Source organism: Pelmatolapia mariae, linkage group LG20 (assembly GCF_036321145.2).
Source record: "Pelmatolapia mariae isolate MD_Pm_ZW linkage group LG20, Pm_UMD_F_2, whole genome shotgun sequence".
NCBI lineage: Eukaryota > Metazoa > Chordata > Actinopteri > Cichliformes > Cichlidae > Pelmatolapia > Pelmatolapia mariae.
The window spans coordinates 30,186,323-30,212,665 of NC_086244.1; the positions used below are offsets into that span (position 1 = coordinate 30,186,323).

At 40.6% G+C, this 26,343-nt stretch overlaps 1 protein-coding gene across 2 annotated transcripts in view; it reads left to right on the forward strand.

Annotated features, from left to right (window-relative positions):
• The window catches only part of LOC134618003 (kazrin-like), a 174,374-nt gene that overhangs the window by 37,604 nt on the left and 110,427 nt on the right, over positions 1-26,343 (forward strand). For both annotated transcript variants that reach the window (XM_063463149.2, XM_063463148.1), the window contains exon 3: positions 21,609-21,798. In XM_063463149.2, coding sequence (XP_063319219.1) covers positions 21,609-21,798 — 190 coding nt within the window. The remainder of the gene's footprint in view (positions 1-21,608; positions 21,799-26,343) is intronic.

Below are 26,343 nucleotides of genomic sequence, written 5' to 3' on the forward strand. Positions count from 1 at the left end.
ACTGAGCATTGCTTTTGTCGATTAATAATCCCATCAAAGCCATTAACAAACCCCAACTTGACAACTTGATTAGTAAATTAAAATTTAAGATGAATATTTTTATTTGATTATTTTAGACTAAAATGCAGATTTTTGTCATGATACAAAAATCACTTTTTAAGGCAAAAGCAAAACGCTGAAAACCCCCCAGAAACTAAACTTTATTTGTACTTTCTTGCACTTGACGTAGAGAGATGCCAGTCTTGTCTTTGATCTTGAACAGCGATTACAGACTGTATAAGTAGATGGGATAGATTTCCTCGTGGTTAAATACCAGACTAAATGGGATTAGGTCTCACTTTCCTATGAGCCCTTCTGAGCCTGACTACAAAGCTTACACGCTCGTTGTGAACACAGTATTGCCTGAGTATTAGATAACAGGACTTCCCTGTGCTCACAGTCCACAGTGCCACTATATGCTCATGTCAAACCGTTTCTAATTTGATTGAGACATTTTCAAAGGGCTTACCTGGGCAGTAGATGGATTTGCATAAAAGTGTGCTTAAATTAATTTTTGAAACCAGAACAATGACTTCATATGTTTTATTAAATAACTGACAGCAGTTACCAGATGTTTCTGATGTCCCCACAGGCAAATCAGCCACAGTTTGTGTGACGAGTAATTCGCTGAGCCTTCACTCTGACTTTGGAAGTAGTGTATAGCTAAAGTTTGAGAGTCAGTATTTTATAAATTGCTGCTTTTAATTCAAAGAAATACAATAGCTCGTGCATTTAGTTGTGACCTGTCATGTGATTTTGTGTTGTTGTTTAATGTTGTTTAATAGTGTTTTTGTTTGCATGTCGTTAAATAAATTAGTGAGGCCGAAAATTTGTGCAAGCTTAGCAGAGTTCTTTAAAGTTACAGTGTGTAAAATCTCACCACTACATGTCATTAGATTTCAAACTGAAGTCAGTTGAATCCTGTTTTCCTACGGTAACCTCTGTAGGACAAACAACTATGATGGCAATTCATCTGTAGTGAGTGTAGGCTTTCAGTCTGCTGTTCACCTCAGCTTTCAATATGTGTCCATGTTCGTTTACACTGGAGGAAGCTGTGAAAGGAGTCTGATACAAATTGGCGAGTCACTAAATCTCACTTCTGTAAGTGATATGGAGTTGAGTTGTTGAGGTAAGCACTGCTGTTAGCCTCTGTTAGCTGTGGTTAGTCGCTGTTAGCAAACAGTCCATTTCAGCTACCGTGTTCACGGTGGTGGGACATTAAACAGCCCGCTTCTATGCGTTTTTAATGGTTTAATGCTAAATTTAAAAGTATAGAAAAAACATGACTTTATTTGAGGAGTTTGTTTGAAGATTTAATTACACACCTATCAATGTGAGTACAACATTTTTTCTATCAAATAACAAGAAAAAATGACTGACCGCACCTTTAATGCTTGTGTAAGTCACAATTGAATTCCAAAAGGGGCATTCAAACTGAGCCAAAATCATTATGAAGAAGCTAAAGTGCTTGTTAATATGGGAAAAGACCTCATTGTTCTCTTCGTCTTTCACTTATCCACTGCCCCTGTCTGTCCCATACATCTTCCCTAGCTTTTGTTAAGGGTCATCAAAGCTGGCTGCTTTTTTGTATTTTTCGCTGACTCTGTCTGGGCACGGTTGGGTGTCTTTCAATTTAGCTCCTTCTGATAACTCAGCCTCTCCCAATAGATAAATATTAAATTAGAACAAATGACTCTCACTTTCTCAGCGAGCAATTGTGTCCTCTTCCCCTGGGTCTTTTAGCGTCAGTCAAACAAGCACGGCTGCTATCTGTAATTGGGAACGGAAAACTCAAAACACACACCAGCACATTCGAACTGCTAAACGAATGCCCGTTGCATTATCGATAGTTAACAGCTGCCTCCCTTGGATAAGTGGACATTATTCACGTCACTCGTATGTATTCAGAGGGAGGTGGTAAGGTGAAGTGGGGCGATCGAAACTTGCTAAATGCATCATTACATGTGCTTCATTAAAGCTGCCTTTATGAATATTCTGTAAAAATGTGGAGGATAATATTTCAGATTTAGGCTTTTTAAAATAAAAGCCAGAGGTTTCTTTGCTCAAATGCTCTTGCTTTTACATGATAAGTGCCTCATACATATACACTGAAATAATCTTCTTGCAGGTCCTTTTCATGTTTGTTTTTAGCACAGATTCTAGGTTCCAGAGACTGTTGTAATCCTGTAAGCCTGTTTGAGTGTGTAACATTATTAGTAGGACATGATTTGGATGGCAAAAGACAAGTTAGTTTGATTGGGTGTCGCTCCCGGGGGAACACTTTTGGATGAAGGTAATATTGTGTAGCATCTGACGATCTGGCATGAGTTATTAGATCTTTTGTGTGATGGGGACGCGTTACCATGCTGAAAGCTGCTGCAGATGGCTCGTATCTATCTGTACCGCAACAGCAGTAGCAGTAGCAGCAGCAGCAAGACCTCCGCTCCGAGCAGTGAGAGCAATATCCTGAAGCAAGCATGCAATTTACTATATCACAGTTGCTAGATCAATCTCTGTAATATTGGTATCTGCCTGCTGGCCTATATATCTGTTTGGCAAGCTATTGGACTATTTATTTGTTTTCCTGGGTTTTTATCATTGCAACTTCCTACATTTTGTTTGTAATATGCTGAAGATCCTCTGTCTTTAAGCATAGAATGCAGTCACTATATATAACCACGTACTGCTGTTGTAGTAATCACACTGAAGGCTAATTAAGGTTAATTAGTAGGGTTAATTAAGGTAACCCAAAACCCCGCCCAGTCGAGTATAGTATGTATGTCTTCGTGTGTATGTTCAGTGTCTTAAAAGGCTTAATAGTTTGAGGACAGTGTCAGTGGATATGACCATCATCCCACTGCTTGCAATAATATGAGAAAGAAACGACAAAGGAAGAAATATGGATCTCAAAATATAACTTGTTCGAAACAACATATATTATTCCCTTCATTATAGTGAAGGGAGTTGTCAGGTTAGCAATTGGGAACAGGAGGGAAATGAGACATGGTGAAAGTAATGAAGTCAATCACAGGGCAGGAATTATAATTCAAAGCAAGTTGCAAGAGACAACTAACTGTCAAAGTAAAACAAGACTGAACCTAGCTGAGTACAAAGACAAGGAAACTCACACTGAATATAATGCAGAGAAATACTGGGGAGGCAGGAATGATAACAACCTGAAGACAAGAGGTACCAATATCACAAAACTGTAAAGTATTACATAATAATAATAATGAACCCGTTGTAGGGACCCAGAATATACCAAATAAGGATCCAGCAAGATCCAGCAAGCATCCAGAATTAAATCTGCAAATACTAGAATTCAGAAAAACAGAAACCCAGATATATGAGATATGTAAGGATACAAGCTCAAAAGCATGATCAATCCTAGGGATCATGATAAAAGTACAGCTCTTTACACTCACAAGCTGAAAGGAAGACAAGGAGAGATGTCAGAGTTGAGGATTCTGCTTCTGCTTGGAGAAAAGAAGCTGTGGTAGCGGTGGTTCAAGTGGTAGAGTGTTTTCTCTACTAGTTAAAAGGTTGGGTGGATTGATCCTTGCCTCCTACAGTCCATGTGTTGCACTATCCTGAGGCAAGAAACTGAACTCTGAGCTGTGTAACTGTTAAATAAAAGTGAAAGTATAGATAAATATGATCTATGAGTGTGGTTGGGTGAATGAGACTTACAGTAGAAAGTGCTTTGAGTGCTTAAAATGAGTAGAAAGGTGCTAAATAAGTACCAGTCCATTTATCATTTAGTAACAGTCACAGATTGGATTTAAACAATTTTTCTGTTAACTCATACTTTATAAAGCAACCCTGTTTTGGACGGCTGCATCCATTGCACTAGAGCTCTCCTTTAGAAAAGCTCAGAGTAATATTTTTTGCCCTCGCCTCAAATATTTACTGGGTACTTATTGGTGTTACAAGAGAAAATAAAAGGAGGACTGCACATAAAAATTAGCCTAAGGCTAACCTTGAGTTATATTGTCTGTGTAAATCCCAAACGTGGGATAAATAATTTTGCATGTTGTAGTGTAAAAACACTTAATAAAATAATAATAATAATATAGTTCATATTATTATATTTAGTGTTATTGTTTGGGCTGTTTTGTAATGCATCGATTGTGGATTATTATAGAAAGAGAGATCAATAAGTAACAGTATATCGATCAATATGTTGATATTACAGTTTTTTTAGTCACATTCTAATTGCGTTTTAAAATGTGTGTTTTAAAGAATGAATGAGAAATCCATAGAGAGCCTGACCCTGTGCACTAGATAAGGAAGTGGTGGTGGTGAGGGGGGGGGTAATGCATGGCAGCGCTGCAGAATCGGCGCTCATCCTTTAGCTGCAGTGTGACCTCTCAGTGTAGACACTGCCATTCATTATCAAATAAGGGTGAGCCGGGAGTCTCCATTGGGTTTGCATATGGATATTAATGGCTCTCAGTAATTTACATTTCAATTCCAGACACTCTATGAGAAATTAGTCATACTCCAATCACGAACAGGCGAATTGTTCAGGAAAATGATTGACATTTTTCAATTAGTACTCAAAGACAAATTTAATATGTTTAGTGCATTAATTAACTGGAGGAAATGGAAATGACCGGGGCTAAGGTAAAATTTGCATGATCTATTCAGGGTTCTGCTGTGGTCCATTACCCGGCTATGACAAGGGGAGCGATAGAATGGCCGGCCATGTTTGACTGATGTCGATTCAGTTTTGATGGAAAGGTCCGATAACTTCACTATCAGACCGAGCGCCTGCCAAATTAAAAAAAGGTCATAGTTTCTGCATCTGAATTCCTCCATGTGTTTGCTGTGCCGTGGGTCTGTTTGAAAAGGTCAGATGATCACAGTATGTAAACAGCGGCGATATAATGGAAGAACCTGCTTGTCTTTTGATTACGTGCTCCTTACTGCTCAGTTACTGCAAGGATGAAATTGAAGCTCTTTGGCCTTTAATTAAATCAGTTCTAATCTACCTTTACAGATTTTATGACATGTTTTTATGGCTTTCTAAGACGTTGTGATGCAAATGGAATTAATTCAAGATGGAAAATAATAGCGAGATAGATTAGATTTAAGAGAAAAAAGAAATGAGAACGCATTAGATGATGACAAAGGAGATATCAAAGTGTCCCCGGCCGCAGCTTTGCTCTTGACACGAACATTATTTACTATTTCTGCCTTGTGATTCACCGTGAACTATGAGATTCTGCCTAAGCCCTTTAAATGATCTAGACAAATTTCCCAAGTTTTAACAGAGAAGGAGGAGAATGACACAGTAAGATGGTGTTCTCATAATAGGTGCTACATCATGAAACATTCATTATGTTTGTCAAGAGTGTGCTTTAAGTTAAGAATAGCTGGAATTTTTCAGCAGCAGACCATTGATCCGGCCTGTATCATTAGTTGAATGACTCATCACAGAGGAGTGTTGCTGAATATTGATCATTCACTTGACTGAACCCTGCAGAGCACACTTCCTCGATTATTTCCTCTCCCTTTTTGGAGAAACTGAAAAAAGGGTGAATGCGTCACACACGTTATTTCTTCTTTCTTATTCAAGTTTATATCCAGCTGTCAAAAAAGGACGTCTGAAATGCGTCTTTGTTCCACTGTTTCTTTGCTGCCTCTAACTGAGTTTATTGAACCTTTGTGTTTAGCTGTGGACACACTTTATTTGACACAAAGGTAGGATTTCAGTACTCTTCCTTTTTAGTCTCTTTGTCTTCCACCCCCCTGAATAATTACACTTTATCTATCTTTGATTTTCTTCTGTCCTCATTGGGATGCTCCCACGAGTCACCTCCTATCTGGCTGCTTTTGACACAAGTAGTAAATAACAGTGAGCAAGGCCATAAATCATGGTAATTCCTCCTCCAGACCTCTCGTCCAGATGGATCACTTGTGTGCCTTTGAGGTCCACCTGTGAGTCTTGTATCGCTGGTGTAATTTAAGTAGAATTGTGGGAGTCATGCACGGTAGCTGCCGTGTTTATCACAGTTATTTGACAATAGAGGTCAAATTAAGTCAACTGAAACTTTTGCTATTAAAAAATAATGATTAGAATAGGTTTGTGCTGATGCAGGATGGCCTCGGGGATCGAGGATGGTCAGAGTGATCGTATGCAAGACGACGTTTACCTTGTTTTTCCAATAATGCAGTCAATTAATAGTATCAGTGTTATAGATCATATTAAATTGAATCTGTCCTGCTACAGTAGCATGCATCCAGTGCGTATACCAAGCATTTGCAGCACCGGCGTGTCTAGGTGTTTGCAGCCACATCCACACACAGGTTCATCTTTGCACGTTTCCACTTTTCTAAGTGAACGTGCATGTGGGGAGTTGCCACAGTAGACGAGGAAACATAAAGAGTATCTTTCTAATTTTCAATAAATCTTAATATACCTTGGTTTACACAGATTGTAGTTTATGTTTGGGTTAGTTGGTGAAAGAGTCTGTTTTGCTCAGCGAGGGCAAGCTATAAAGTGGAGGACAGGCAAGTGAGCCATTTTCATGTATAATTTTCACACACGGAAGGAAAGAGCAGTAGAAGCATAGTGATGTTACAACTTAATACTTTTTTATCTGTTCAGCTGATATCTAGCCACTTTTGCGCGCTAACTATTGTAGTCTAAATCCTTTATTGTTGTATGTGAACAAGGCTCTCCCGCTGGTATAATCTACATTCGTTCCCTTCATGCTCGAAGTGAGAAATAAACTCCCTGATGCGTGTGTCTTTTTCACCAGTGCTGGTGGGAGACCGCCATTGTGTTTGTCTTTTTTTTGTTGTTGTTTGTTTGGGATACCCAATATGCATTATGGAATGTGGCTAGTGCTACTTTAGTGGGTGCAGGTACAGGATGATTGGACTAAGGAGCAGATCGTTCAACACGATACATGGAGTATAGCTAAGTAGTCAAGTTTATTATTGGTAATGCTGGGTAAACACATACACACATACATATAGAGTCTAGTTTTTTATTTTATTTTTTTTCCTGAGGTACCAGTTTGGGGGGGGGACTTCACAGAATGCTGACTGTGAGCTGGTCACCCACTTTTAAAATCATATTTATATACACCGGCAGCAAACCAATCCCACCAAGCAGAACTTTGAATTGGTACTGTAGCAGCTGTGAGGCATCATCAAACACTGATTCTTCATGTCTTTATTGGCAAAACACAGATTAGTCTCTGCAAGAGTTTTCTTTTTAAAAATCGTGCTTTTAAGCTCACACTTCACCGTTCCATTAATGCAGCTGCTTTCTTCCCTTTATTTCCAAAGCCATTTGTCGACCCAGTGTGCTGCTCTGACAGCTTGGGGTCAAGCATAGATGACCTTTTATCCTGCACCGCGCAGACAGGAGGACGTATTTTCAAATATGAAGAGGATACATATGCGAGTAACCTTCACAGGCAGAGGTGTCATCAGCAAAACATCTGTATTAATCTGTTTATCAACATATGCTCAATACGGGATTTCACGTTCAGGCCGGCATTTCATATCTGGTACAGATATTTGAATCTGTACTGTGTTTATCTTAAGTTATCTGGAGTTGGACATATGAATAAAATGTATCCAAGAAAACACACAGTGGGTCTCCTGGGTGAGTTCCTACTCACCCAGGTTCATTTGCTGTCAATAAAAGAAAATATTGTACGAACAGAATCGTTTATTTAAACTTGTCCCTAATATGTTTTTACATTCTGTTTTTGTTCTGTTTAGCCTGCATATGTGCGTTTTATGGGTTTTCCAGTCAGCCTACTTGTGAGAACAAAACACATTTACTGGACAATTGCCATTTAGAAATTCATTATGTGGTTGGCTACCATATAACGCAGCTAGCTTTCATCCAGGGACACTTCCATCTCACACACAGAAACATAAACAGTACATTGTCAAGTGTCAGATACTGCCAGTCATTCTGTCAGTGAAGCTGGTATTGCAGGGGTGCTTCGAGGTCTTCAGCATCAGTATAACAGCCAGAACAATATTGAAGGGAGCTTCGCAATACTATAGAGCCTTTTTAGGGGTGGCAGCGGTTTTTAACTTGATAACAAGTTTGTTTCTCTGTACTAGTTTAATATTGCTGGCAACAAGTTTGCAAAGATCTGCCGATTTTGAAGCGACAATAATGTGTAACACTACGATGATGATCCTGTTTTTCTCTGTAGTCCTAATGACAACGAGAGCCTATTTAATTCTGCAAATGAATAAACATCATTAGGCAATGATATGAATCGCATTCATCTACAAAATCAAGTTTGGAATGCGCCACTTGATTAACTCACTGAGCACTGAGCTGAGCATGTAGGAATTTTGTAGGTGAAATAAACAGTTAACCGTCATCATCTTGTTATTTCTGAATAAAATTTAGCTTATGGCGTGTGTTTGCATGGTGGAGCAATAATCCATTTTGAAGAAATGTTACTGAGTCTGGTTCTAAAATATGGGAGAAGAGATGTCAGAGTTGACATCCATTCATCCATCCATCCACCTACCCACCCACCCACCCATCCATCCATCCACCCACCCACCCATCCATCCATCCATCCATCCATCCATCCATTCATCCATCCATCCATCCATCCATTCATCCATCCACCTACCCACCCACCCATCCATCCACCCACCCACCCATCCATCCATTCATCCATCCATCCATCCATCCATTCATCCATCCACCTACCCACCCACCCATCCATCCACCCACCCACCCATCCATCCATCCATCCATCCATCCATTCATCCATCCACCTACCCACCCACCCATCCATCCATCCATCCATCCATCCATCCATCCATCCATTCATCCATCCATCCATCCATCCATCCACCCACCCACCCATCCATCCATCCATCCATCCATCCATCCATCCATTCATCCATCCATCCATCCATCCATTCATCCATCCACCTACCCACCCACCCATCCATCCACCCACCCACCCATCCATCCATTCATCCATCCATCCATCCATCCATCCATTCATCCATCCACCTACCCACCCACCCATCCATCCACCCACCCACCCATCCATCCATCCATCCATTCATCCATCCACCTACCCACCCACCCATCCATCCATCCATCCATCCATTCATCCATCCATCCATCCATCCATTCATCCATCCACCTACCCACCCACCCATCCATCCACCCACCCACCCATCCATCCATCCATCCATCCATCCATTCATCCATCCACCTACCCACCCACCCATCCATCCACCCACCCACCCATCCATCCATCCATCCATCCATCCATCCATCCATCCATCCATTCATCCATCCTCCTACCCACCCACCCATCCATCCACCCACCCACCCATCCATCCATCCATCCATCCATCCATTCATCCATCCTCCTACCCACCCACCCACCCATCCATCCACCCACCCACCCATCCATCCATCCATCCATCCATCCATCCATCCATCCATCTCCTTCTCTCCAGTTACCACCTCCAACTTTTTGGGGAAAATATAACATATAATATAAACTATGTTTTTTAATATGCCCTAAATTTTAGCAGCATATTGCAGTTGTAGATGCTGATTTACTGTAATAAATCTTACAGTCTTACATTTATAGCTGTATAAATGTGACTTGAACTACCATGACGTGATCAGCTTACATGAGATGTTAGAAGTGTGACAACAAACAGGCTAATGCAACTAAGCAGCAGTGTGAGAGAGTGAGGCATCTTAACCCATAAACAATGTGCACGCAGCAGCTTACAGTGCTGCCTACACAGAAGCATGATCAGCTGAGCAGAAGCGGCAGCTTTGTGTGTTACGAGCTGTAGGTCACCTTTGATTTAAAAGTGCTCAGAGCACAGTAGACTGTCACTGCAGCATAAAATGGAGCTGGGTCATCAGCAGTGTTTAGTATAACTCGAATAATTTGAAGGCACGTGGCCCTTGTCCTTACTATTTTGTGGATCGCTGGCTCATCATACACTGGATACCGCAGTTCAGAAATACAGCCTTTGACCAGTCTGCTTTCTCTGTGGAGCAGTGTGGAAGTGGGATTGCACAGACACAAACATGAGAAACTCAGGACGCTTTGTTGTGTTTAGAAAAGCCTCAGAGTTTGAATGAAGTCAGTGAAAAAGTGATGATTGCTTGGTGCTGTATTTTTCAGGTTGTTTATACTAGACACTAGCACTCGGCCAATTCTGTTTCACTGAATTTTGTACTGTTCCTTCCAAGTTAAACAATCTATTTTAATGAAAATAGCCACGATGAAGACTGATCATGGCTTCAAATTGAAGTGAAAATACAATAAATTGTATTTTATGTGCCATAAAATACAATTTACTTATTTACATGTGTTTTACATGTTATTGGAGCTAGCTCTAACCCTCGCTGAGTCATTCCCATTCCCATCCACCTGTGTTAGCTGTCCTATGTGCAGTTATAGCAAATGACCAGACTATAAAAACTTAGGGGAACGAGTAGTCGTTTGTCCTCTGTGCTAAGTAGGTTATGCTGTTTCATGTAAGTACACAGATTAATGGACTAATGGTAATATATGGGGTGCTGAAATCGCAGATGTTGCAAAGCAGTATCTAATATCTTTGGCCCACCTTCTGCTTTAAGCCCAGACTCTGCTGGAGGAAGTTAAATGATGAACTATTTATATTCCTCTCCCATACAGATAATACGCCGATCAAATTACAGCGAAGTTAATCTGTCGTGCCAAATTTCCAAGGACAAAACAAATGTAGAGGCCTCTGACGCCTCAAAAAACGAAAATGATTTTCTATTGGTGTTTTATTTGGTAATTACAAATCTGCTAGATTAAGTAGACAAATCAAAACAAACACTAACAGCATATAAATCAGATTAAATTCCTCAGAAGTTAAAAGTATTACTTTCTTGTTTCATTTTGAGAAGTGCTATATATCTATAAAACTCCGAACGCCAATTAAGTGTTTTGCTAGTATAAAATCTCTTTGAATATTTGTGTTATTTATTTATTTGCCATCATTCTTGTTGAAGCGTAGAAAAGCTTGACGTCCATGTGCTGTGCCTTTGAGGGGAAATGGTTTTGAAAGGATGCATCAAGCCAGCCGTCATCAACCGCGGCCCCCCTCCCCACACCACAGAGCACCTGAACAGTGCTTCTCTCAGTCCTCGTCACAGGGACGACAGCTGCTGCATACTAAACAGAAGAAACAAGAGCTGCCCCTCAGCCTGAAACACGCAATTATTCTCCGTCGCGCACACTGAGGCGGACCTACATGCTGACACATAAACAGTTACAATTAACTACTGAACGCTCATCCTGGCATTTTAGTTCACAGAACATTAACAGCATCACAGGTGACGCCACGCGCTCCCTTTCAGCAAGAAAAATTGACCATCTGTGAGCTCAAGTCAGCAGCCACTGACACTGATCAGGAGTGATTTTACTGGCTGTCATGAAATGCATTTTGAATGTATGTTTTTTCTCCTGATTTTTTTTTCTGTCTGTGATGTGACAAAACCTAGAATTAAGCTAGAATTTGACTCTGTTTGGCTACAGTAAATGTTTCCAGTCCTTTGAACAACACAAAGTAGTCATCACATCACACAAACGAAAGAAAGGAATCTGAAAATTAGGCTCCAAAACATTTCTTAGATAGCACAAAAATGAGTAGTTAGTATGTTATTAAAAGCCAGTTAAGCCCTCGCCTACCTACCCCATTGAACATGATCAAAAGTGAGTCCCTGCCAGTAGCAGGCTTATTATTCAATATTTCACTCAATAGTGCACCATTGCCAGGTTCACCTTTGGAAGGTGTTTCATTAAGATTAAAAGACCAGATTTTTCCACTTTCATGATTGAATAAAAGGCAACGGAGATGAGGCTCAAAAAGACTTTTAAAATGCTTTTAAAAATATCAAATAATAATAATAATAACATGCTTCATAACATATATTTGGTTTAATTTGATAGCTTAGGCAAAAAATCTCCTTCAGCCATTCCTAACACAAACACAGCCTTCAGTAGATAGTAGTAAAATAAAAAGGGGATATGTATGTGTATATATATCCTTTGCCAAAAACCCAGCATGGCATCTTTGTTCTCTTGTCTCACCTCAAAGGAACGTGTATCTTAATTCTCATCAAAGCCCATAGACCTGTTTGTGTCGGAGATTAGCCCCAGAGCTTTAACCACAGAGCCGGCTTACTTATGGCTTTCCCAGAAAGAAAAAATATCTCTTTTCCTTTGCTATCTGGATGTGCCTCACACTGTCAGTGACCATGTGGAGGCAGGAAAATATGAACAGGAGCTTAGTGTGAATAGAACAAGAGATTAGAGAAACTGGGAGAGTTGGGATGAAGATGCGAATTATTCCAGTAACACTCTTCCTCACCTCAAACCTCTTGTCAGACAGAATGGGAAACTTATCTGTATGTGTCAACAAACTGTGTTTACCCGACTGTATTTGTGTATTTTATTCCTTAGCTGGCAGTACACGCAGTGCTGATGGTGGCAAGGACAGCGGAGGCATCGATATCCACACAGCACTGGGAGCTTTGTTTGACACGAGTCGCCTGCCTCACGGAGATGATTCTGGCTGCGGACTCTTTATTTTAATTCTAACATTAAAGAAATATAGATTTTTCTTAGTTGTGAATTTGGCTGAGTAATCATATGCGGTGAAATGAAACAGTATGTTTTTTGCAAACGTTGATTTAATACAGATAAAATTGCCGTTGTGTTATTGTGATGAAAGGTAAGTCATGAGCCGAGCTACAGGTCCCTGCGCTCTGGACCTGATTTTCTGTTAAGACTTCTCTGTTCTCAACCTGCTTCTGAGATGACCAGAGTAGCATCATGCGTCACTTTTAGGACGCTGTTATAGCCAGATGATGAGAAGTGCTTTGTATTTGCCAAACATAGTGAGCGAGACATAGTTCCTCACACTATAGAATTATTTTTTTATCCTCATAAGTCTTTTAAATGCCATTTGGAGGAGTCCAAGGGTGATGCCAGGTGTGCCTGTCAAATTGACTGGTCTCTTCCTACCTGCTCTACCATAAAGTCTTGATGGAGGTGACTTCATGATGGATTGTGACTGGAGCGACTTTGCTGGCAGTTCTCCCATCCCTGCAACAAATTTCTGAAGCTCAGAGTAACTTTTTATTTTTCCCTCGGCCAAATTACCAACTGCAGAAAACTGTTTTACTCTTTAAACATTTGAAGCTTTTTGGAACACTATAAATACTGGAAACGATGCTGATAATGCCAAATTAATACAAATTCGTACAGTCATGAACTCTTCTTCTCTGCCTCTATATCCAACTCTGTATGGCCTATTTGTGGTAGAAGTCTCTCTATTCACTTTTCTAATATGTGTGACATTTTCCTTTATTACGAAAACTAGGTATTACGATTACCTAAAAACTCCCTAGGTGAATTCCATGAAGCAGCTGGAGAGGTGGAGCCTGGGAATGGGATCACTTTCTTCAAAATGCTAAAGAGCACTGGCTTTGGCCAGCATGCACCTGAGCGCCCCTCAAGTTATAATCCTAGTTTAATGCACTTACACGAATTAATTACGCTGAAGCTGCCGTCTTCAAAACGATTTATCCTTTTCAAAAGTGAAGTTATTCATTCTCATTTATACCTGTCTTGTAATATGTGATGTATAAGCGAGCTTGTGATTAATGTTGATTGAATTAAGAGCCAATTAGTGACTTTTCCTTTACCTTCCTAATGGTCTTGTTCTGTATCATTTGGTTAGCTGTGGTCTATTTAATTTTTTTCCCTTTATAATTTATTCGCTAATTTTTCTTCAATGCAAACTGTATATAATTATCTTTTGAAACCTCTCCTGACTGGTGGAAGAGGGCCCTTGCTTAATTTCTACTGCATTTACTTTTGTGTCATGCCTCTTTTTCATCTCCTACACTGTAAAAACGACTCGAGGGAAAATAGGTTAGCAAACCAGACGTCTTTCAGACACAGATGAATATTAGGATTCAATTAGAGATGTCCAGTATTCACCTAGTTTTTTTCCTTTGTATGAAATTCATATATGGCTCTTAAGGTAACAAATGCTCCACTATGTCAGCCCGACTCTTACCCTTGTCTCTTTTGAAAGAAACACAGGTTGATAAAGAAAGTCCAAAAAGTGAAACAGTGATCCAGATCAAGCTATGGACTGCTGGTTAATGGGTCGTCATTACCTTTGTGTGTTTAAAAAAGCAAAAGATTCACTGATGTTGATAAGCTTTAATCAAAGTTTAAAGCAGTTGTGAAGATACGAAATCCTAAATATCCTGTTATATGCTAGAATGCTAAGTTAATGCATTTTCTGTGCAAAAGCATACAACAGTTAACACAGTCAAAATGATTTGCAGCAAAATAACTGCCGTTTTCTTTGAGATGTTGTTACACTTATTCATAATGTCATGAAAGTGCCCACACTGACCGGCTCACCTGCTCAGACTAATACCTGTGGGAATCAAACCTATGACCTTTCAGTTATACAACTGTCCGGCTAACCTCTTGGGGTTAGAAAGCTACTGTTGCACTGAGAGTCGTCTGTTCCTATCCTCCAGCTGCTCTGTCATATCCATTTTCACATAGTTTGAATAGTAAAGGACACTCGGGGTTGAGAATAAACAGCACAGTGAACATAATTCTGTGTTTTCAGAATGCTCGCGTCTGTTCTTTGTCTCGATTACACCCACTCCTGTGTAATGAGCTTACACCTCCTCCTATATCACGCAGTAACTTTGCCTGTTTTCGAAGTAATGATGCTTTATGCACGCCTGAGATTGTGCGATTTCTATTTTGTATTGAAAGATGGCTCATAACTGGGTCAATGTGCTTTTAAAGAAAAGTTGGCACAAAGCAGCAAGGCATCATGCAGTAATCAAATCATTAAGACCCGATCACTGTCAGAGTTTGTCTTATCTTCCATAACAGATGAAGTGGTATATATATATATATATATTAAGCATTTTATATTCAAGTTGTTAATTCTGTTCAGATGAAACACCGATGCTTAGGGAGGTGGTCTGCTCTCCTTAGGTCACAAAATTGAGTGGCTCCATTGTGGAGAGCTATAAACAATCAGTAAACTGTAGCAGAGTAGAAGGTTTAGTCACAATAAGATTGTTATTCCATCTGCAGTAAATTATATTTGCAACGTGGCTCTGTTTTGGGACCTCCTGCCCTGCTACAGCAGCGGCAGCGAGACCGGCTTCACAGAACAGAGCAGGCATCAATCACGGTGGACACGACATCAAGTAAATTGGGAATTAGCATGAAAAGCATGAAGGGCGGAGGTGGGTGCGCAAAGAATCTGAAGCAGCTTGAAAAACACGCCCCACATTAGATTTGCAAATATGAAGGGAATCAGCTGAGCCATCAGCTGATGCACTGTAGGCTGACACTGAGATTTGCTGGCTGAGCTCAGTTCTGTATGCTGCCCCAACTAAACCTACGCTAAAACACTTAGTCAAATGCGCATTCCATGAAATCGCAACCCAGCAGAGCATATAAAATGTCTCTATAGTGGCATGCTACAAAGTGGTGCTGAATAAAAAAACCCCAAACATTAAGTTGGTTTTGGAATTTTAGATGTTTGTTTTCCTTCCTTTGTGTAGTCTGTTTTGTCTGTAGCAAGATGTAAGATTTTCTGCACTAAATTAGTTATAAATTACACACTCTTGAATCATATTGAGGTCTCACTGGGTAACAGCTCTGTCAGTGTATGTCTCTCTGTGCGTCGTCTTTTCCTCCATTTTTCCACCACAGTGGGTGTTTGTTACTTTGTGTGTCCCATGTGATCTGACTCAGGAGAGGTAACACTTTCTCTGCTAAGTCCAGTCCCCCCTCCCCCCGCGATAAGATGATCTTGATAAGGCATGAAGATAGCGTTCAGCTACAAAAACTCAATTTCCTTACTCCTTTGGGGACATTAAACCATTTCCTTTTGCCTGAAAAAAACCCCACAAATGCAGGAATTCACATCAGCCTGGCCCTGCATTACAGCACCTTTTCCACCTCATTGGCTGGCCTTTCCAGATGCTATCAATAGGCAGGTGATTTTGGTGCAGCCCATAAGTTCTGCATTGCAGGGGCATAGACAGTAAGCACAGATTGTGGTGCAGGTATCTATACGTTGTTTTTAGATTATCTGTAAAGCAATGGTCCCTGACTTAGAGGCAAACTCCTGAAAGCACAAAGTACTATAAAATATAGAACACCCTCCTTTCTGGAGGTAACAAGATTTGGAATGGTGTCATGCTTGGATTACAAGAAATGTCTATTCACATATCCCTTTGCTATCAGACCAACAAAGGCTGTGAGTGAACACTTGCATATAGATTAGTAGTCTGTGTGTCTTTTGTAAAAACTTCCCTTTGGGCACACCCAGTGATTAGCAGCACTTGTCTTAGTGTTATAAAAATAATAAAATAACGCCTCTCAGTCTCTGAATGCCTGGCTGAATCTTTTAGCAATTATATGAGGCAATACAGGAAAAAAAACCCTCTTTGAATGTTGTCTGATTGACAGGTCTATAAAACAGACAGGCATATAGAAAATTTTCATTTGCACATACCACTGTAAGCTTCACCAAGTCAAAGGAAAAATGATTTATACCAAATGTATAAACAGTCTCTTACATCCTATCATTTACGCCTATTTAGGAGTTGATTTAGAAAGCAGAATTAATGCATTTGCTGTGCTAGAGCGAGGGCAAACAAAAGAATAGTGTAAAATTTAATTTCTAGCAAAATAGCTGTCTTTTTCTTTGAGATGTACTTAGACTTGTTCAGTGTTTTTTGTTCCTAACATAATGCTTTTAAGTTGAGAACAGAGGAAAGGAAACTCACTTAAAACAATTCATAAGCAAACACTGTCAAAAGTTGTAACAGATGTAGGAATTTTCTTTAGTTTATTTTGTTAGCACAGCTGAATTTGGTTCCTGTTGTTGCCAGGCAACAAATACCGTGCTAGAGAAAGCTTGTAAGTTTTGGCTGTTATTGCCCAACAACAAAATCTTGCCCATGTAAGTAAAAAAATGTAATCATGCAGGCTTAAAAAACTACTGCATACAGATTTCTGTGCTGAAACTTTTTTTTATGACTTTTGATTCCAGTGACTTGCCTGTAAAATGTCTGCAGGGTGCTGCAGCACAGTGATGAGTGGTTATATAGCACTGATCCCACTCCCTACTGTCACCATTCATACGGTAATCCTAACTCAAAGCACACCCACTAATTACTGATACACTTGGTCCCTATTCACTGCAGTGACCAGCAGACACATTCAAGACACAAAGAAAGAAACTGAAACGATGGCCCGTGTATGTGACACACAAATTCATATGTTCATGTTTGGAACATGAGGACATGTTTTAATTGGTTACGCAAAAAATAAACAAAGAAAACAAACATAACAAGCAGGAAAATGGTAGATTTATTCAGGTAATGACAAGAGATGTCACGCTCAACAAATCCTGACTAGAAATCAATGGAAGAATTCCCAGATACCAAAAATGGTGGTGGTTCTGCCTGCACCACCAAGGAGCTAATCAATAGCTAAACAGGAAAACCGATACTGTTGTTTGCAGTGATGCATGTCAAGATACATGACAGTTTCAACTGTGTGTTAACATGTGTTCAGTATCTACTTGTTGTCAAAGTGCTCACATGTGTAAGTCGACACACTGCTTTTCCTGGCTAATGCAAATTTTTCTGGTAATCTGGGAGAATGGAAAACACACATGATTTATTGGCTGATGTTAGCTATTTGCCAGATTATTGATAGCATTTTTAACTGCCGATAAAAGAAAAGACAGGAGAAACACCTTCCAGCCATGTTTCAAGTGTTGACGTTGCACAGTTTGTCCACCAGAGAGGACTCTGCAACTTTCCCTGTTAGCAAAAAGCCACAAACAACAATCAGCTGATCCAAGCAGAGTCAGGCAAAGTGTAAATAAGTGCAAATAACAATGTTAGGGTAATCTGAGTATTTTTCATGCATCTGAAAGAAAAAAAACATAGCGATAAACCCAACAGACAACGAAATATCGCATTTTAAATGACCAAATATTAGCATCGGTGTTAAAAATCCTGTATCATTCTGGCTCTAATAAACATGACTGCATTGTCACAAAACTTTGTACATAGCCTGCAGGGAAGCATAATGAACCCCAAAAACCATTCAACCTTATTTTGAAGCAACTGGTGATTTTATACTTAGTGTTTTTATGTCCCAAAGCCCATGAAAATAAAAATTATCCCACCTGTTTATAGAGGAGCTTATTTTTGACAGCCTGAAATAACTGGCAAGGCGGAGGCAAGACTGGCTTCTATAAGAACTTTGGTAAAATTATTTAAAAACAACAACAACAAAAAAACACTGTAATCAGCTCATCCACACTCTTCCCACAGTTCAGTTAGAAAACTACTTTCCAATTCTTTGCAAGACCTCTAATTGCTGTAGGCTATTTTTTGAGGGAAAATGGAAATACCGCTTTATTAATGCATGGCAGAATCCAAAGTCACATGTAACTTGTATTTTCATGTTTATATGGCTCCATGAATAAGACATTGTAAAAACTTTGCCAGATAAAACATGACATTTACATTACATTGCATTTGTAAAGCCCTTAAACCTAAGGGGTCTCTCTTCTTAGTACATTAGCGTGGAATCTCACTGCGTCAGCCACGTTTTACTAGTCTAGCAACACGTTTTTTTTACATAGCCTATAGTTGGATTACTGCCATCTTCTGGTGGTAACAGCACAGCACCTACTACCGGGCGCTGGTAGTAAGAAATACATAATGTAACACATACAAATTGTAGTAAAAATTTTAAAACTATATACAATTTAATGTTTATTTGAAAAATTGAAAATCATGACCATTCCTAATGTGCATACAGTATAAGCATATTTTATAGACATACTCTAGTATAACGGTGGACTGTACAGAAAGATGCAAAGACTTTGATAGCGCGACATCTTGATTACCCAAAAGGGCCCAGTTGACTTTTAGCACTCCTGACAAGAGCTGAATTTCATTAATGAACATCAGATGACTTTGGGATTATTAGCTGCCCTGTGTATGTGTGTTAGAATGAGCGTGTGTATGAGTCTATGCCTGCCCTCCCCTGTGACTAATGTATCATATGCGGCGGCAGGGTCGTCTATAAATAACAGCATGATGTTCACTTACTAAGAGGGAGGGGTGACTCGTGTCTTGCAGATGGATGAACGGGTGGACGATGTGTGTGTGCATGTGTGTTTTCTTCTCCATCTCCTCGCCTGCATAGTCTAAGCGGTCAGTTAAGTTTTTGGGGGGGTTTTTCTTGAGCAAATCGTGTGCAACTCAATATTTGGCCCACACACTCGCAGAGCGCCTGAGGCTACGGTACACAGCAGTTGCACGCTACCCAGGCTTGTGCAGTGCCGTGGCTGATCTGTGTTTACCACATGCAGGATAGGTTGGGGTCTTAGTTCATACAACCTTGGGAAACAATAACAACACAGCTGTACTGCTGAGTGAGTGGGCATGCTTTGGCAGACTAATGTCAGATTATATCTGAAAAATAGCAGGATGGAGTTGGGGTGCTAGGTTGGCAACTGAGGCAGGTTTTCTCAGTCCTAAAGGGAAAAGACGACTATACAGAGAGGTTAATTATAAGTGCTTGCTGTCAAAACAGTTGGACTCTTCCTAATGTCAGCATTAGGAAGAGTCAAAAAACTGGCGATGGCTGATATCTTTGGAAAGACGTGCGTGTGGTGCAGCCCTGATGAAGTTATCATTAATGTGTAAAAAGATTGTGTAGAAAGTCAGATATTCCCACATTTATGGTTGGGAATCAAAATATGATATTGATCACTATACTGAAGTCACAGTTGTGAAAGATGCAGTCACAAAACAGTTGACTCAGTTGACTTTAGAGTGATGATTTCATGTGTTCACTGTTAGTTTATTGATACTGGTTCAGATAAGCTGCTCACTTAATACTGCATATTCATGTACAAGAATACCAAGCTAATGCATGATGTGAAATGGGTCCAAACTATGCTTACATGTGCAGTGACAATAAAAAGAAAGGCAGTGTAATCCTTTAAGCCCTGTATCCGATGACTATTGAGAAACATGTTTATTCCCTGTCAGCTCTGCTCACTTACAAATAGGCTGCACCGGATTCATCGTGAGGCTTTTCTATATAGAAAGCTTCCGCAATCAGTCTGTCTCCTGTTCAGTTTCTGGGGTATACTTGACATTTTGAAAGTAATGTTGTTGTCTTGCAATACTTCTAATATATAAGCAGCAGTTTTCACAGCCACACTGCAGATACCCATCTGTGGCACTGCAAAGGAAAGAAGGAAGCAAGAAGAATTACAATTATGAAGGCAGAGCATAGATTTTGGATACAGATAGAAAAAATTATGTATTACATAGTTAGTCACACAGCATGTAGGACATTTCCACATGTGGCAGTCAGCCTTGGGCTAAAGCTCATTCTTAGCCTAAAGGATAGGCAGGAAGGAGCCTATGATTGCATTCATAACCCCCCCGCTTAATGCTATACAGAATAATATGTCAAATCTTAACTGAGTTACTCTGAACACTCCTATCATAATAATATCCGAGTCGACTCAATGGATCTCAAAATGTATTATGTTTCAATTAAACAATGTTAGAGCACATTTGAAGGGATGAATATGTTCCTCTTTAACTTCAGCCTGAAACATTACAGCAGGGCTTCAAAAAACGCCTTTGTCTGCCGGACGAATACCTCGCTGTGATAATGTGAAAAAAAAAGCCCTGTTTGCACAACTATTATTGTTTTCTCCACACAACTGCTCCTTTGTCAAACTAATGATTTCCTTCCCTTTGTCCACAAGTCCTGTGCAGGATTTGCATGCAGAAAGTTAGAAAGAGAAAAAGCTGCAGTGTTTCAATTTAGTCCTTTTTCACCGGATTACAGAAATTTGTTGTGAGTTTGTTCAGCAATGAACGCATTCCCAGAACCTCACACAATATCTCCTGAAAACAGCTGTGTTGAGAAACTCTGATTTTCCATGTGCTTATGTGTCCTAGCGTGCTCCCCCACCCCCTCGCCTTTCTCTGCGAATGGTACAGTCCATTTAAAAAGGCGCTTGTCATCTCTCAATGCTCTGTGTCCTTTCAACAGTCAGCTGCGGGGAGCACATTTCACAGGGGCAGTGCTGGCGCTCTAATGCACACACAGACACACTCATGCTGTTACCGAACTCTCAGAGACACACACACAGGCATGCTTGCACACTGACACACTCTCACCACGCACACACAGCCTCTGAAACGTACACTCCTTCCAGCAAACACACATTTCCCCTGAGCCGGATGCCTCTCTTTAAGGGAAAGGACTAACTGCTCTGAGGATTTAACTTGGCTTTCTCATAAAACAAAAAGGGAAAAGGAGCAATCAGAACAGGGAAAAAAAAGGAGGAATTTGTTTGGGGACACCTTCCTTCCCAGGAAATGGTCAACTTGTCAGCATGACACCTTGTCTGGATTCCCCTCTCTTCCTCAGGCAAAAATCCTGAAAATGATGGATGACAACAAGCAGCTTGCCCAGCGCATCGATGGGGCCATTCAGTCAGCCAGCCAGGAGGTGACCAACCTGCGGTCAGAGCTGAGCGCCACCAGCCGCAGACTGGCCGAGCTGGGAGCGACGGACTCCTCTGCCAGCGTGCTTGAGACCCTGCAGCACAACCATAATGGTAAGAGAGCCACGCTGAGAGTGAAGTGACGGTGTCTTCTTGTTCTTTTTGCCGAGAAGCTGTGAACATGTGGAGAAGGATGAGTGCGCTCTCATTCAGCTGTGTGCGAGTGTAGTCTTGCAGTGTGTGTCTTGAGTGTGTGGCTTATCATGGAGGACATCCAAGAGTGAAAAAAGCTTCCGCTCATACCTCTGTTCATGGGAATAAGTGCATTTCAGAGTCAGCGAGAGAGCGGATGAATTGAACAAAAGAGGGGTTTATGTTGACTTGTGTCCACTTTCAGTTCTCCCTTAAAATCCCCTCTCATGTTGAATAATTAACCCCCTTAACCTTTAAGAGGAGAGGGGGGCGGGGGGTAGTGCTGCACTTCAGTAAGGACAGAGTGGGTAAAGTTACAGCCTCTTTTTACTCTCAGGCACTCTGTGTGCTAGTTCAGTCGGTTCTCCCCTAACCGGGCAATGGATCTGCGTCTCTTGAGGAGGAAGGGAAAGGGGGCTGGTTTTAGGGTTGCCGTGGGTTACTGTTACTGAGAGCTGTTTGAATGGCTGCCCAGTGTGTAGAGAAAGCTGCCTTCTGTTTTTTTTTTTTTTTTTGTGTGTGTGTGTGTGTGTGTGTTGCAGCTGCTTTATTTGCCCTTTTCGAAGTTTTATCTACTCAGTTTGACATATAGATAGGAAACAGATGGGAGTTTTTGTTTCTGTGCACATGCATAAGCATGGCTGACTGCATAAGCACGCGTGGCTAAATGTGTGCCCATGGGCTGCCGTGTCCCTTTAACTTCTGGCACACGCACATTCTCACACTCTTGCTCTTTCCGTAGCAGTCAGCTGGTACAGTGAGCGGTCTGATAGGATGCGTTCCATCCGGGCTTTGGCAGCACTCTACTATGAAACCACATCTCTCGCAGACACTTGTGAAATCAAGCTCAGTAATAGACCTGCTGTACTGCACTCTTAGATTAAAACACTGTTGGTGAACTTTCCTTTAGCAAAGACAGTGAGTCATTTGGTCCTCAGTTGACCTCTGTGGTGCTTTTTAATAGGGGAAAATTTGAACACAGGCTGTCGTATACAGCTGGTCAGGAACTGTTTGGTCATGTGTCAGCTTTGTTTTCAGTGGACTGACACTGTAGCCTTGCTGTTTCTTTGTCAGTGTGTATGTGCCTTGCATTATCCCTTTAACCCTGATGCATGCTCACATTCCTGCTGGTTTCCATAGCAGTGTGTGTACCAGCGTGAGAGACAACAAGCACTCCTCTGGGAGGGTTTGAGCACTGATGTCATTGTCCTATGGTTGCTGCTTCTCAGCTCGGCTGAAATGATGACTGAGTGATGTGCATGAATCACGTTCATGAACATTCATCTGTGTGAAAATTCTTTAAACGTCCTAAAGACTGCAGATAAACACTATTGGTTTGCTCATTCTTACGATATTCCCGATGCTTCTAAAATGATACACCACGAGAAGCTGAGCCCTATCTGTGGATCTCTCAGAAGATGTATTTTGTCAGACACAATTATCTGCAAATGCAGTGCTAAGTGGTTCTGAGTGCCCCCGATTTTCAACATCAAAAATGACATGCACACATGTCCTTTTGATACTGAAGATTATGGTTGCCAGTTCCTGCTTTTGTTTGCCCTGTGCATCTTCCCACTGTCATTGTGTTGCTGTCAATAAGTCTATTCTTTTTTTTCACACCCACCTCTTGCTGTCTGTTCTCGCAACCCCCTTTTTCTCCTTGTAGCTGTTCTTTACAGGCTCAGGGTGTATAATAGAAACGGCTAGGGATAGGAGGATTAGGTAATTTATCACCAGTGGCTGTGTTGGGAAGGGAGGTGTGTGGTAAGGGTCGCCGGTTCATTGCACAGCCGGCAGAGTGGGAGTCCTGAGGGAAGCTGTGTTGGGGGTGCTATCTGGCACTTCAGATCCAGCAGCACTAACCTTGCTAGGAGGCTAGCTTACCTTAATTGCATTCCTGCTGCCTGGGGGGCTTACATTTGCATGTTTCATTCTTCCCGGCAAGTGCAAAGTTATGAGGAATTGGATGTACTTGATCATCTTCTTGTAGTTTTCCTCAGAGAATTACAAGCTCACAACTGTTTAGAAAACACAGAAAAAGACCACAAGATTTAACCTCACTGTCTTCCTCAAATGATCTTACCTAACATGTTATGTGTCCTCTGAGCTCACACTTATCCTCCTCGTGGTCCCCGACAGCACCGCATTTAACTCTGAAGGATGTTAAGCATCCATGAAACTGACCCCAAAGCTTCTGCCTGTGTGTGGCATGAGTTGGCATCATTGTCATTTTCTCTTTGTATATGGGAGAAAATATCACTATGGAAAGTTTGGGTGAGTGAAAAGCCCATTCATATTGTGCTCATATTGCCCTATTTCTGTACGTTGACCTTTGGATAGACGTATTTCTGAGATGTCTTTTATTTTACTTTTTTTCATAGTGGTCAAGAGACTTTTTATTTTCAACATACACTTTTATTAAGATGCATACATGTGGAAAAAATCATTCCATCTTCTTACTCTAGTCTCTGTGCTACACATATAACCGCACACTGGATCCGTTGGGGTTACTTTGATTATATGTGGCACAATTAGCACAGGTAAAGTAATTACTCAAAGTGCCGGCACATTAAACTGGTTCTTATTCTTATTTACTTTCACTAGCAGAGTCTTTCATACATGGTGGGATATCACCAAGATCCCCAGAGTTTACTGACAGTTGCTGACACTAATAAAAGCGCATTGTGGATCAAACATTGGATATTTTCCGTCACTAATTATATTCCAACTATCACTTGTGAGCACTGACGATGTTTAGTTATGAATCATTCAAAGGTCAGTCATATTGTACTTAATGACTCATACAGTCGGGGTAGTTGAAAGAGAGAGCCAAATATTCGTGAGCTTTTTTGCCAACACACAGAAGTCATGCTTTTCTGTCTGAAACTCATCAAAAACCTTTTACATTATGTCACAATCATTTCAGTTAATCACAGATTTTATCCACTCGATAATTGAAAACACCAAAAAATGTTTATCATTCAGGAAGGGTTATCCAGGATATCAGGAATGAGTAGAGCCTATTATATCATTTAGCATGGAGGATTTGCTGTCTCTGTACATCATGAATGCACAGACAAACTCTGCATGTTAAAAAGCTACTGAGACCGCTCGTGTTCTTTAATTCTGTTCATGAAAAAGCCTCCTTGGCCACTGACATTAAACAGGATTAAGAATATCGAGAAGCTATTTGCTTAAAAAGCGGTTACTCCTTTGGAGATGGAAGAGAAGAGCGACCTTGATGTAACAAGACTACTCATTCTGTTAAAGCTATTAGCTAGTACTCGAATTGGAATGAAATAGGTGTCGGTGCTTCAGAACAGCAACTGCACAGGTATTGGTTTAACTTATGTTTAACCTTACAATAATTACACCTTAAAGCAAGCTGGGGGATATCCGCACTCTCAAGCTGATGTGTTCTTGCGACGCCGCCTGCATTCATCAGTACAACATTGTGTGCGGTTGAGCTTTCCTGTACCAGCAATGTGGAAGGACCAATTGGCATCTTCCGAACCTCACTGAGAGTAACAGAGAGTTCTATGTTTTACTTGCTGTGAACAAAAATGTATACCCCATCTGTTCCTAACACTTCCCTGGTATCATCTTTCAGGCTTACTAAGGTAACGTGGCATTTCAGCAAAATTACTTTGGTCTGTGATTGCAATTTTCACACGTGAGTGCAGATCTCTTTCTGCTCAGTGGGGCTCCCGTCATTCTGCGTGCAGCGTTACCAATCAGTTGTCAGTATTGGAGAGACACTACTTCCACAGTAAATGCTTCATTACCATCAAGAAGAGCAGCTTGGACATTTGTATTCGTCTGGTGTACAGCGAGTACTTGTTCTTAAGCTAACACAAGTGATGCCCTCATGTTTCCTGGTTTGCATATATATGTATACATATATATATATATATATATATATACAGAACAGGCAGAATATGTCTTCTGTTTCACAACTACTTACTTTAACATACGTCCGAAGTGCTTAGTGTACTTATTTTAAATCAGTACCCCCAGAACTGGGTGTAATGATTCTAGTGATTTTCTTTTTAACTTTTTAGTAAAATTGAAGGACATATCAAAAATTAAGAATTGGAAGCAAAGCTGAAGGTTGCATTGGATGTTTGGTCACTGCCATTCCTGTCTCAAGCCCCAGTGCAGAGACCCTTTCCACCGTTCTCTTATTTTGTTGTTAAGTTGAGATGCTGTCAAAATCTCTGCAGAGTCATTCAAGTGTAGAATGTCCTCACATAGATTACAGGTTTTTCCATGAATTTGATTTCCTGCTGTCTTTTGTCTTCGCAGGCAGTGTCTGGGAATAGTTGACATTTTGCAACATGCCATTACCTTCGTACCCTTTCACACTCACTTTTATTGATTTGATGAAGAGCTATTGGTGTGAAGCTGCTGTCACTCAAATGAGCATTTGGTGTAGGGTGCCCGCTCGGTGACTGAAAAACAAAGAAA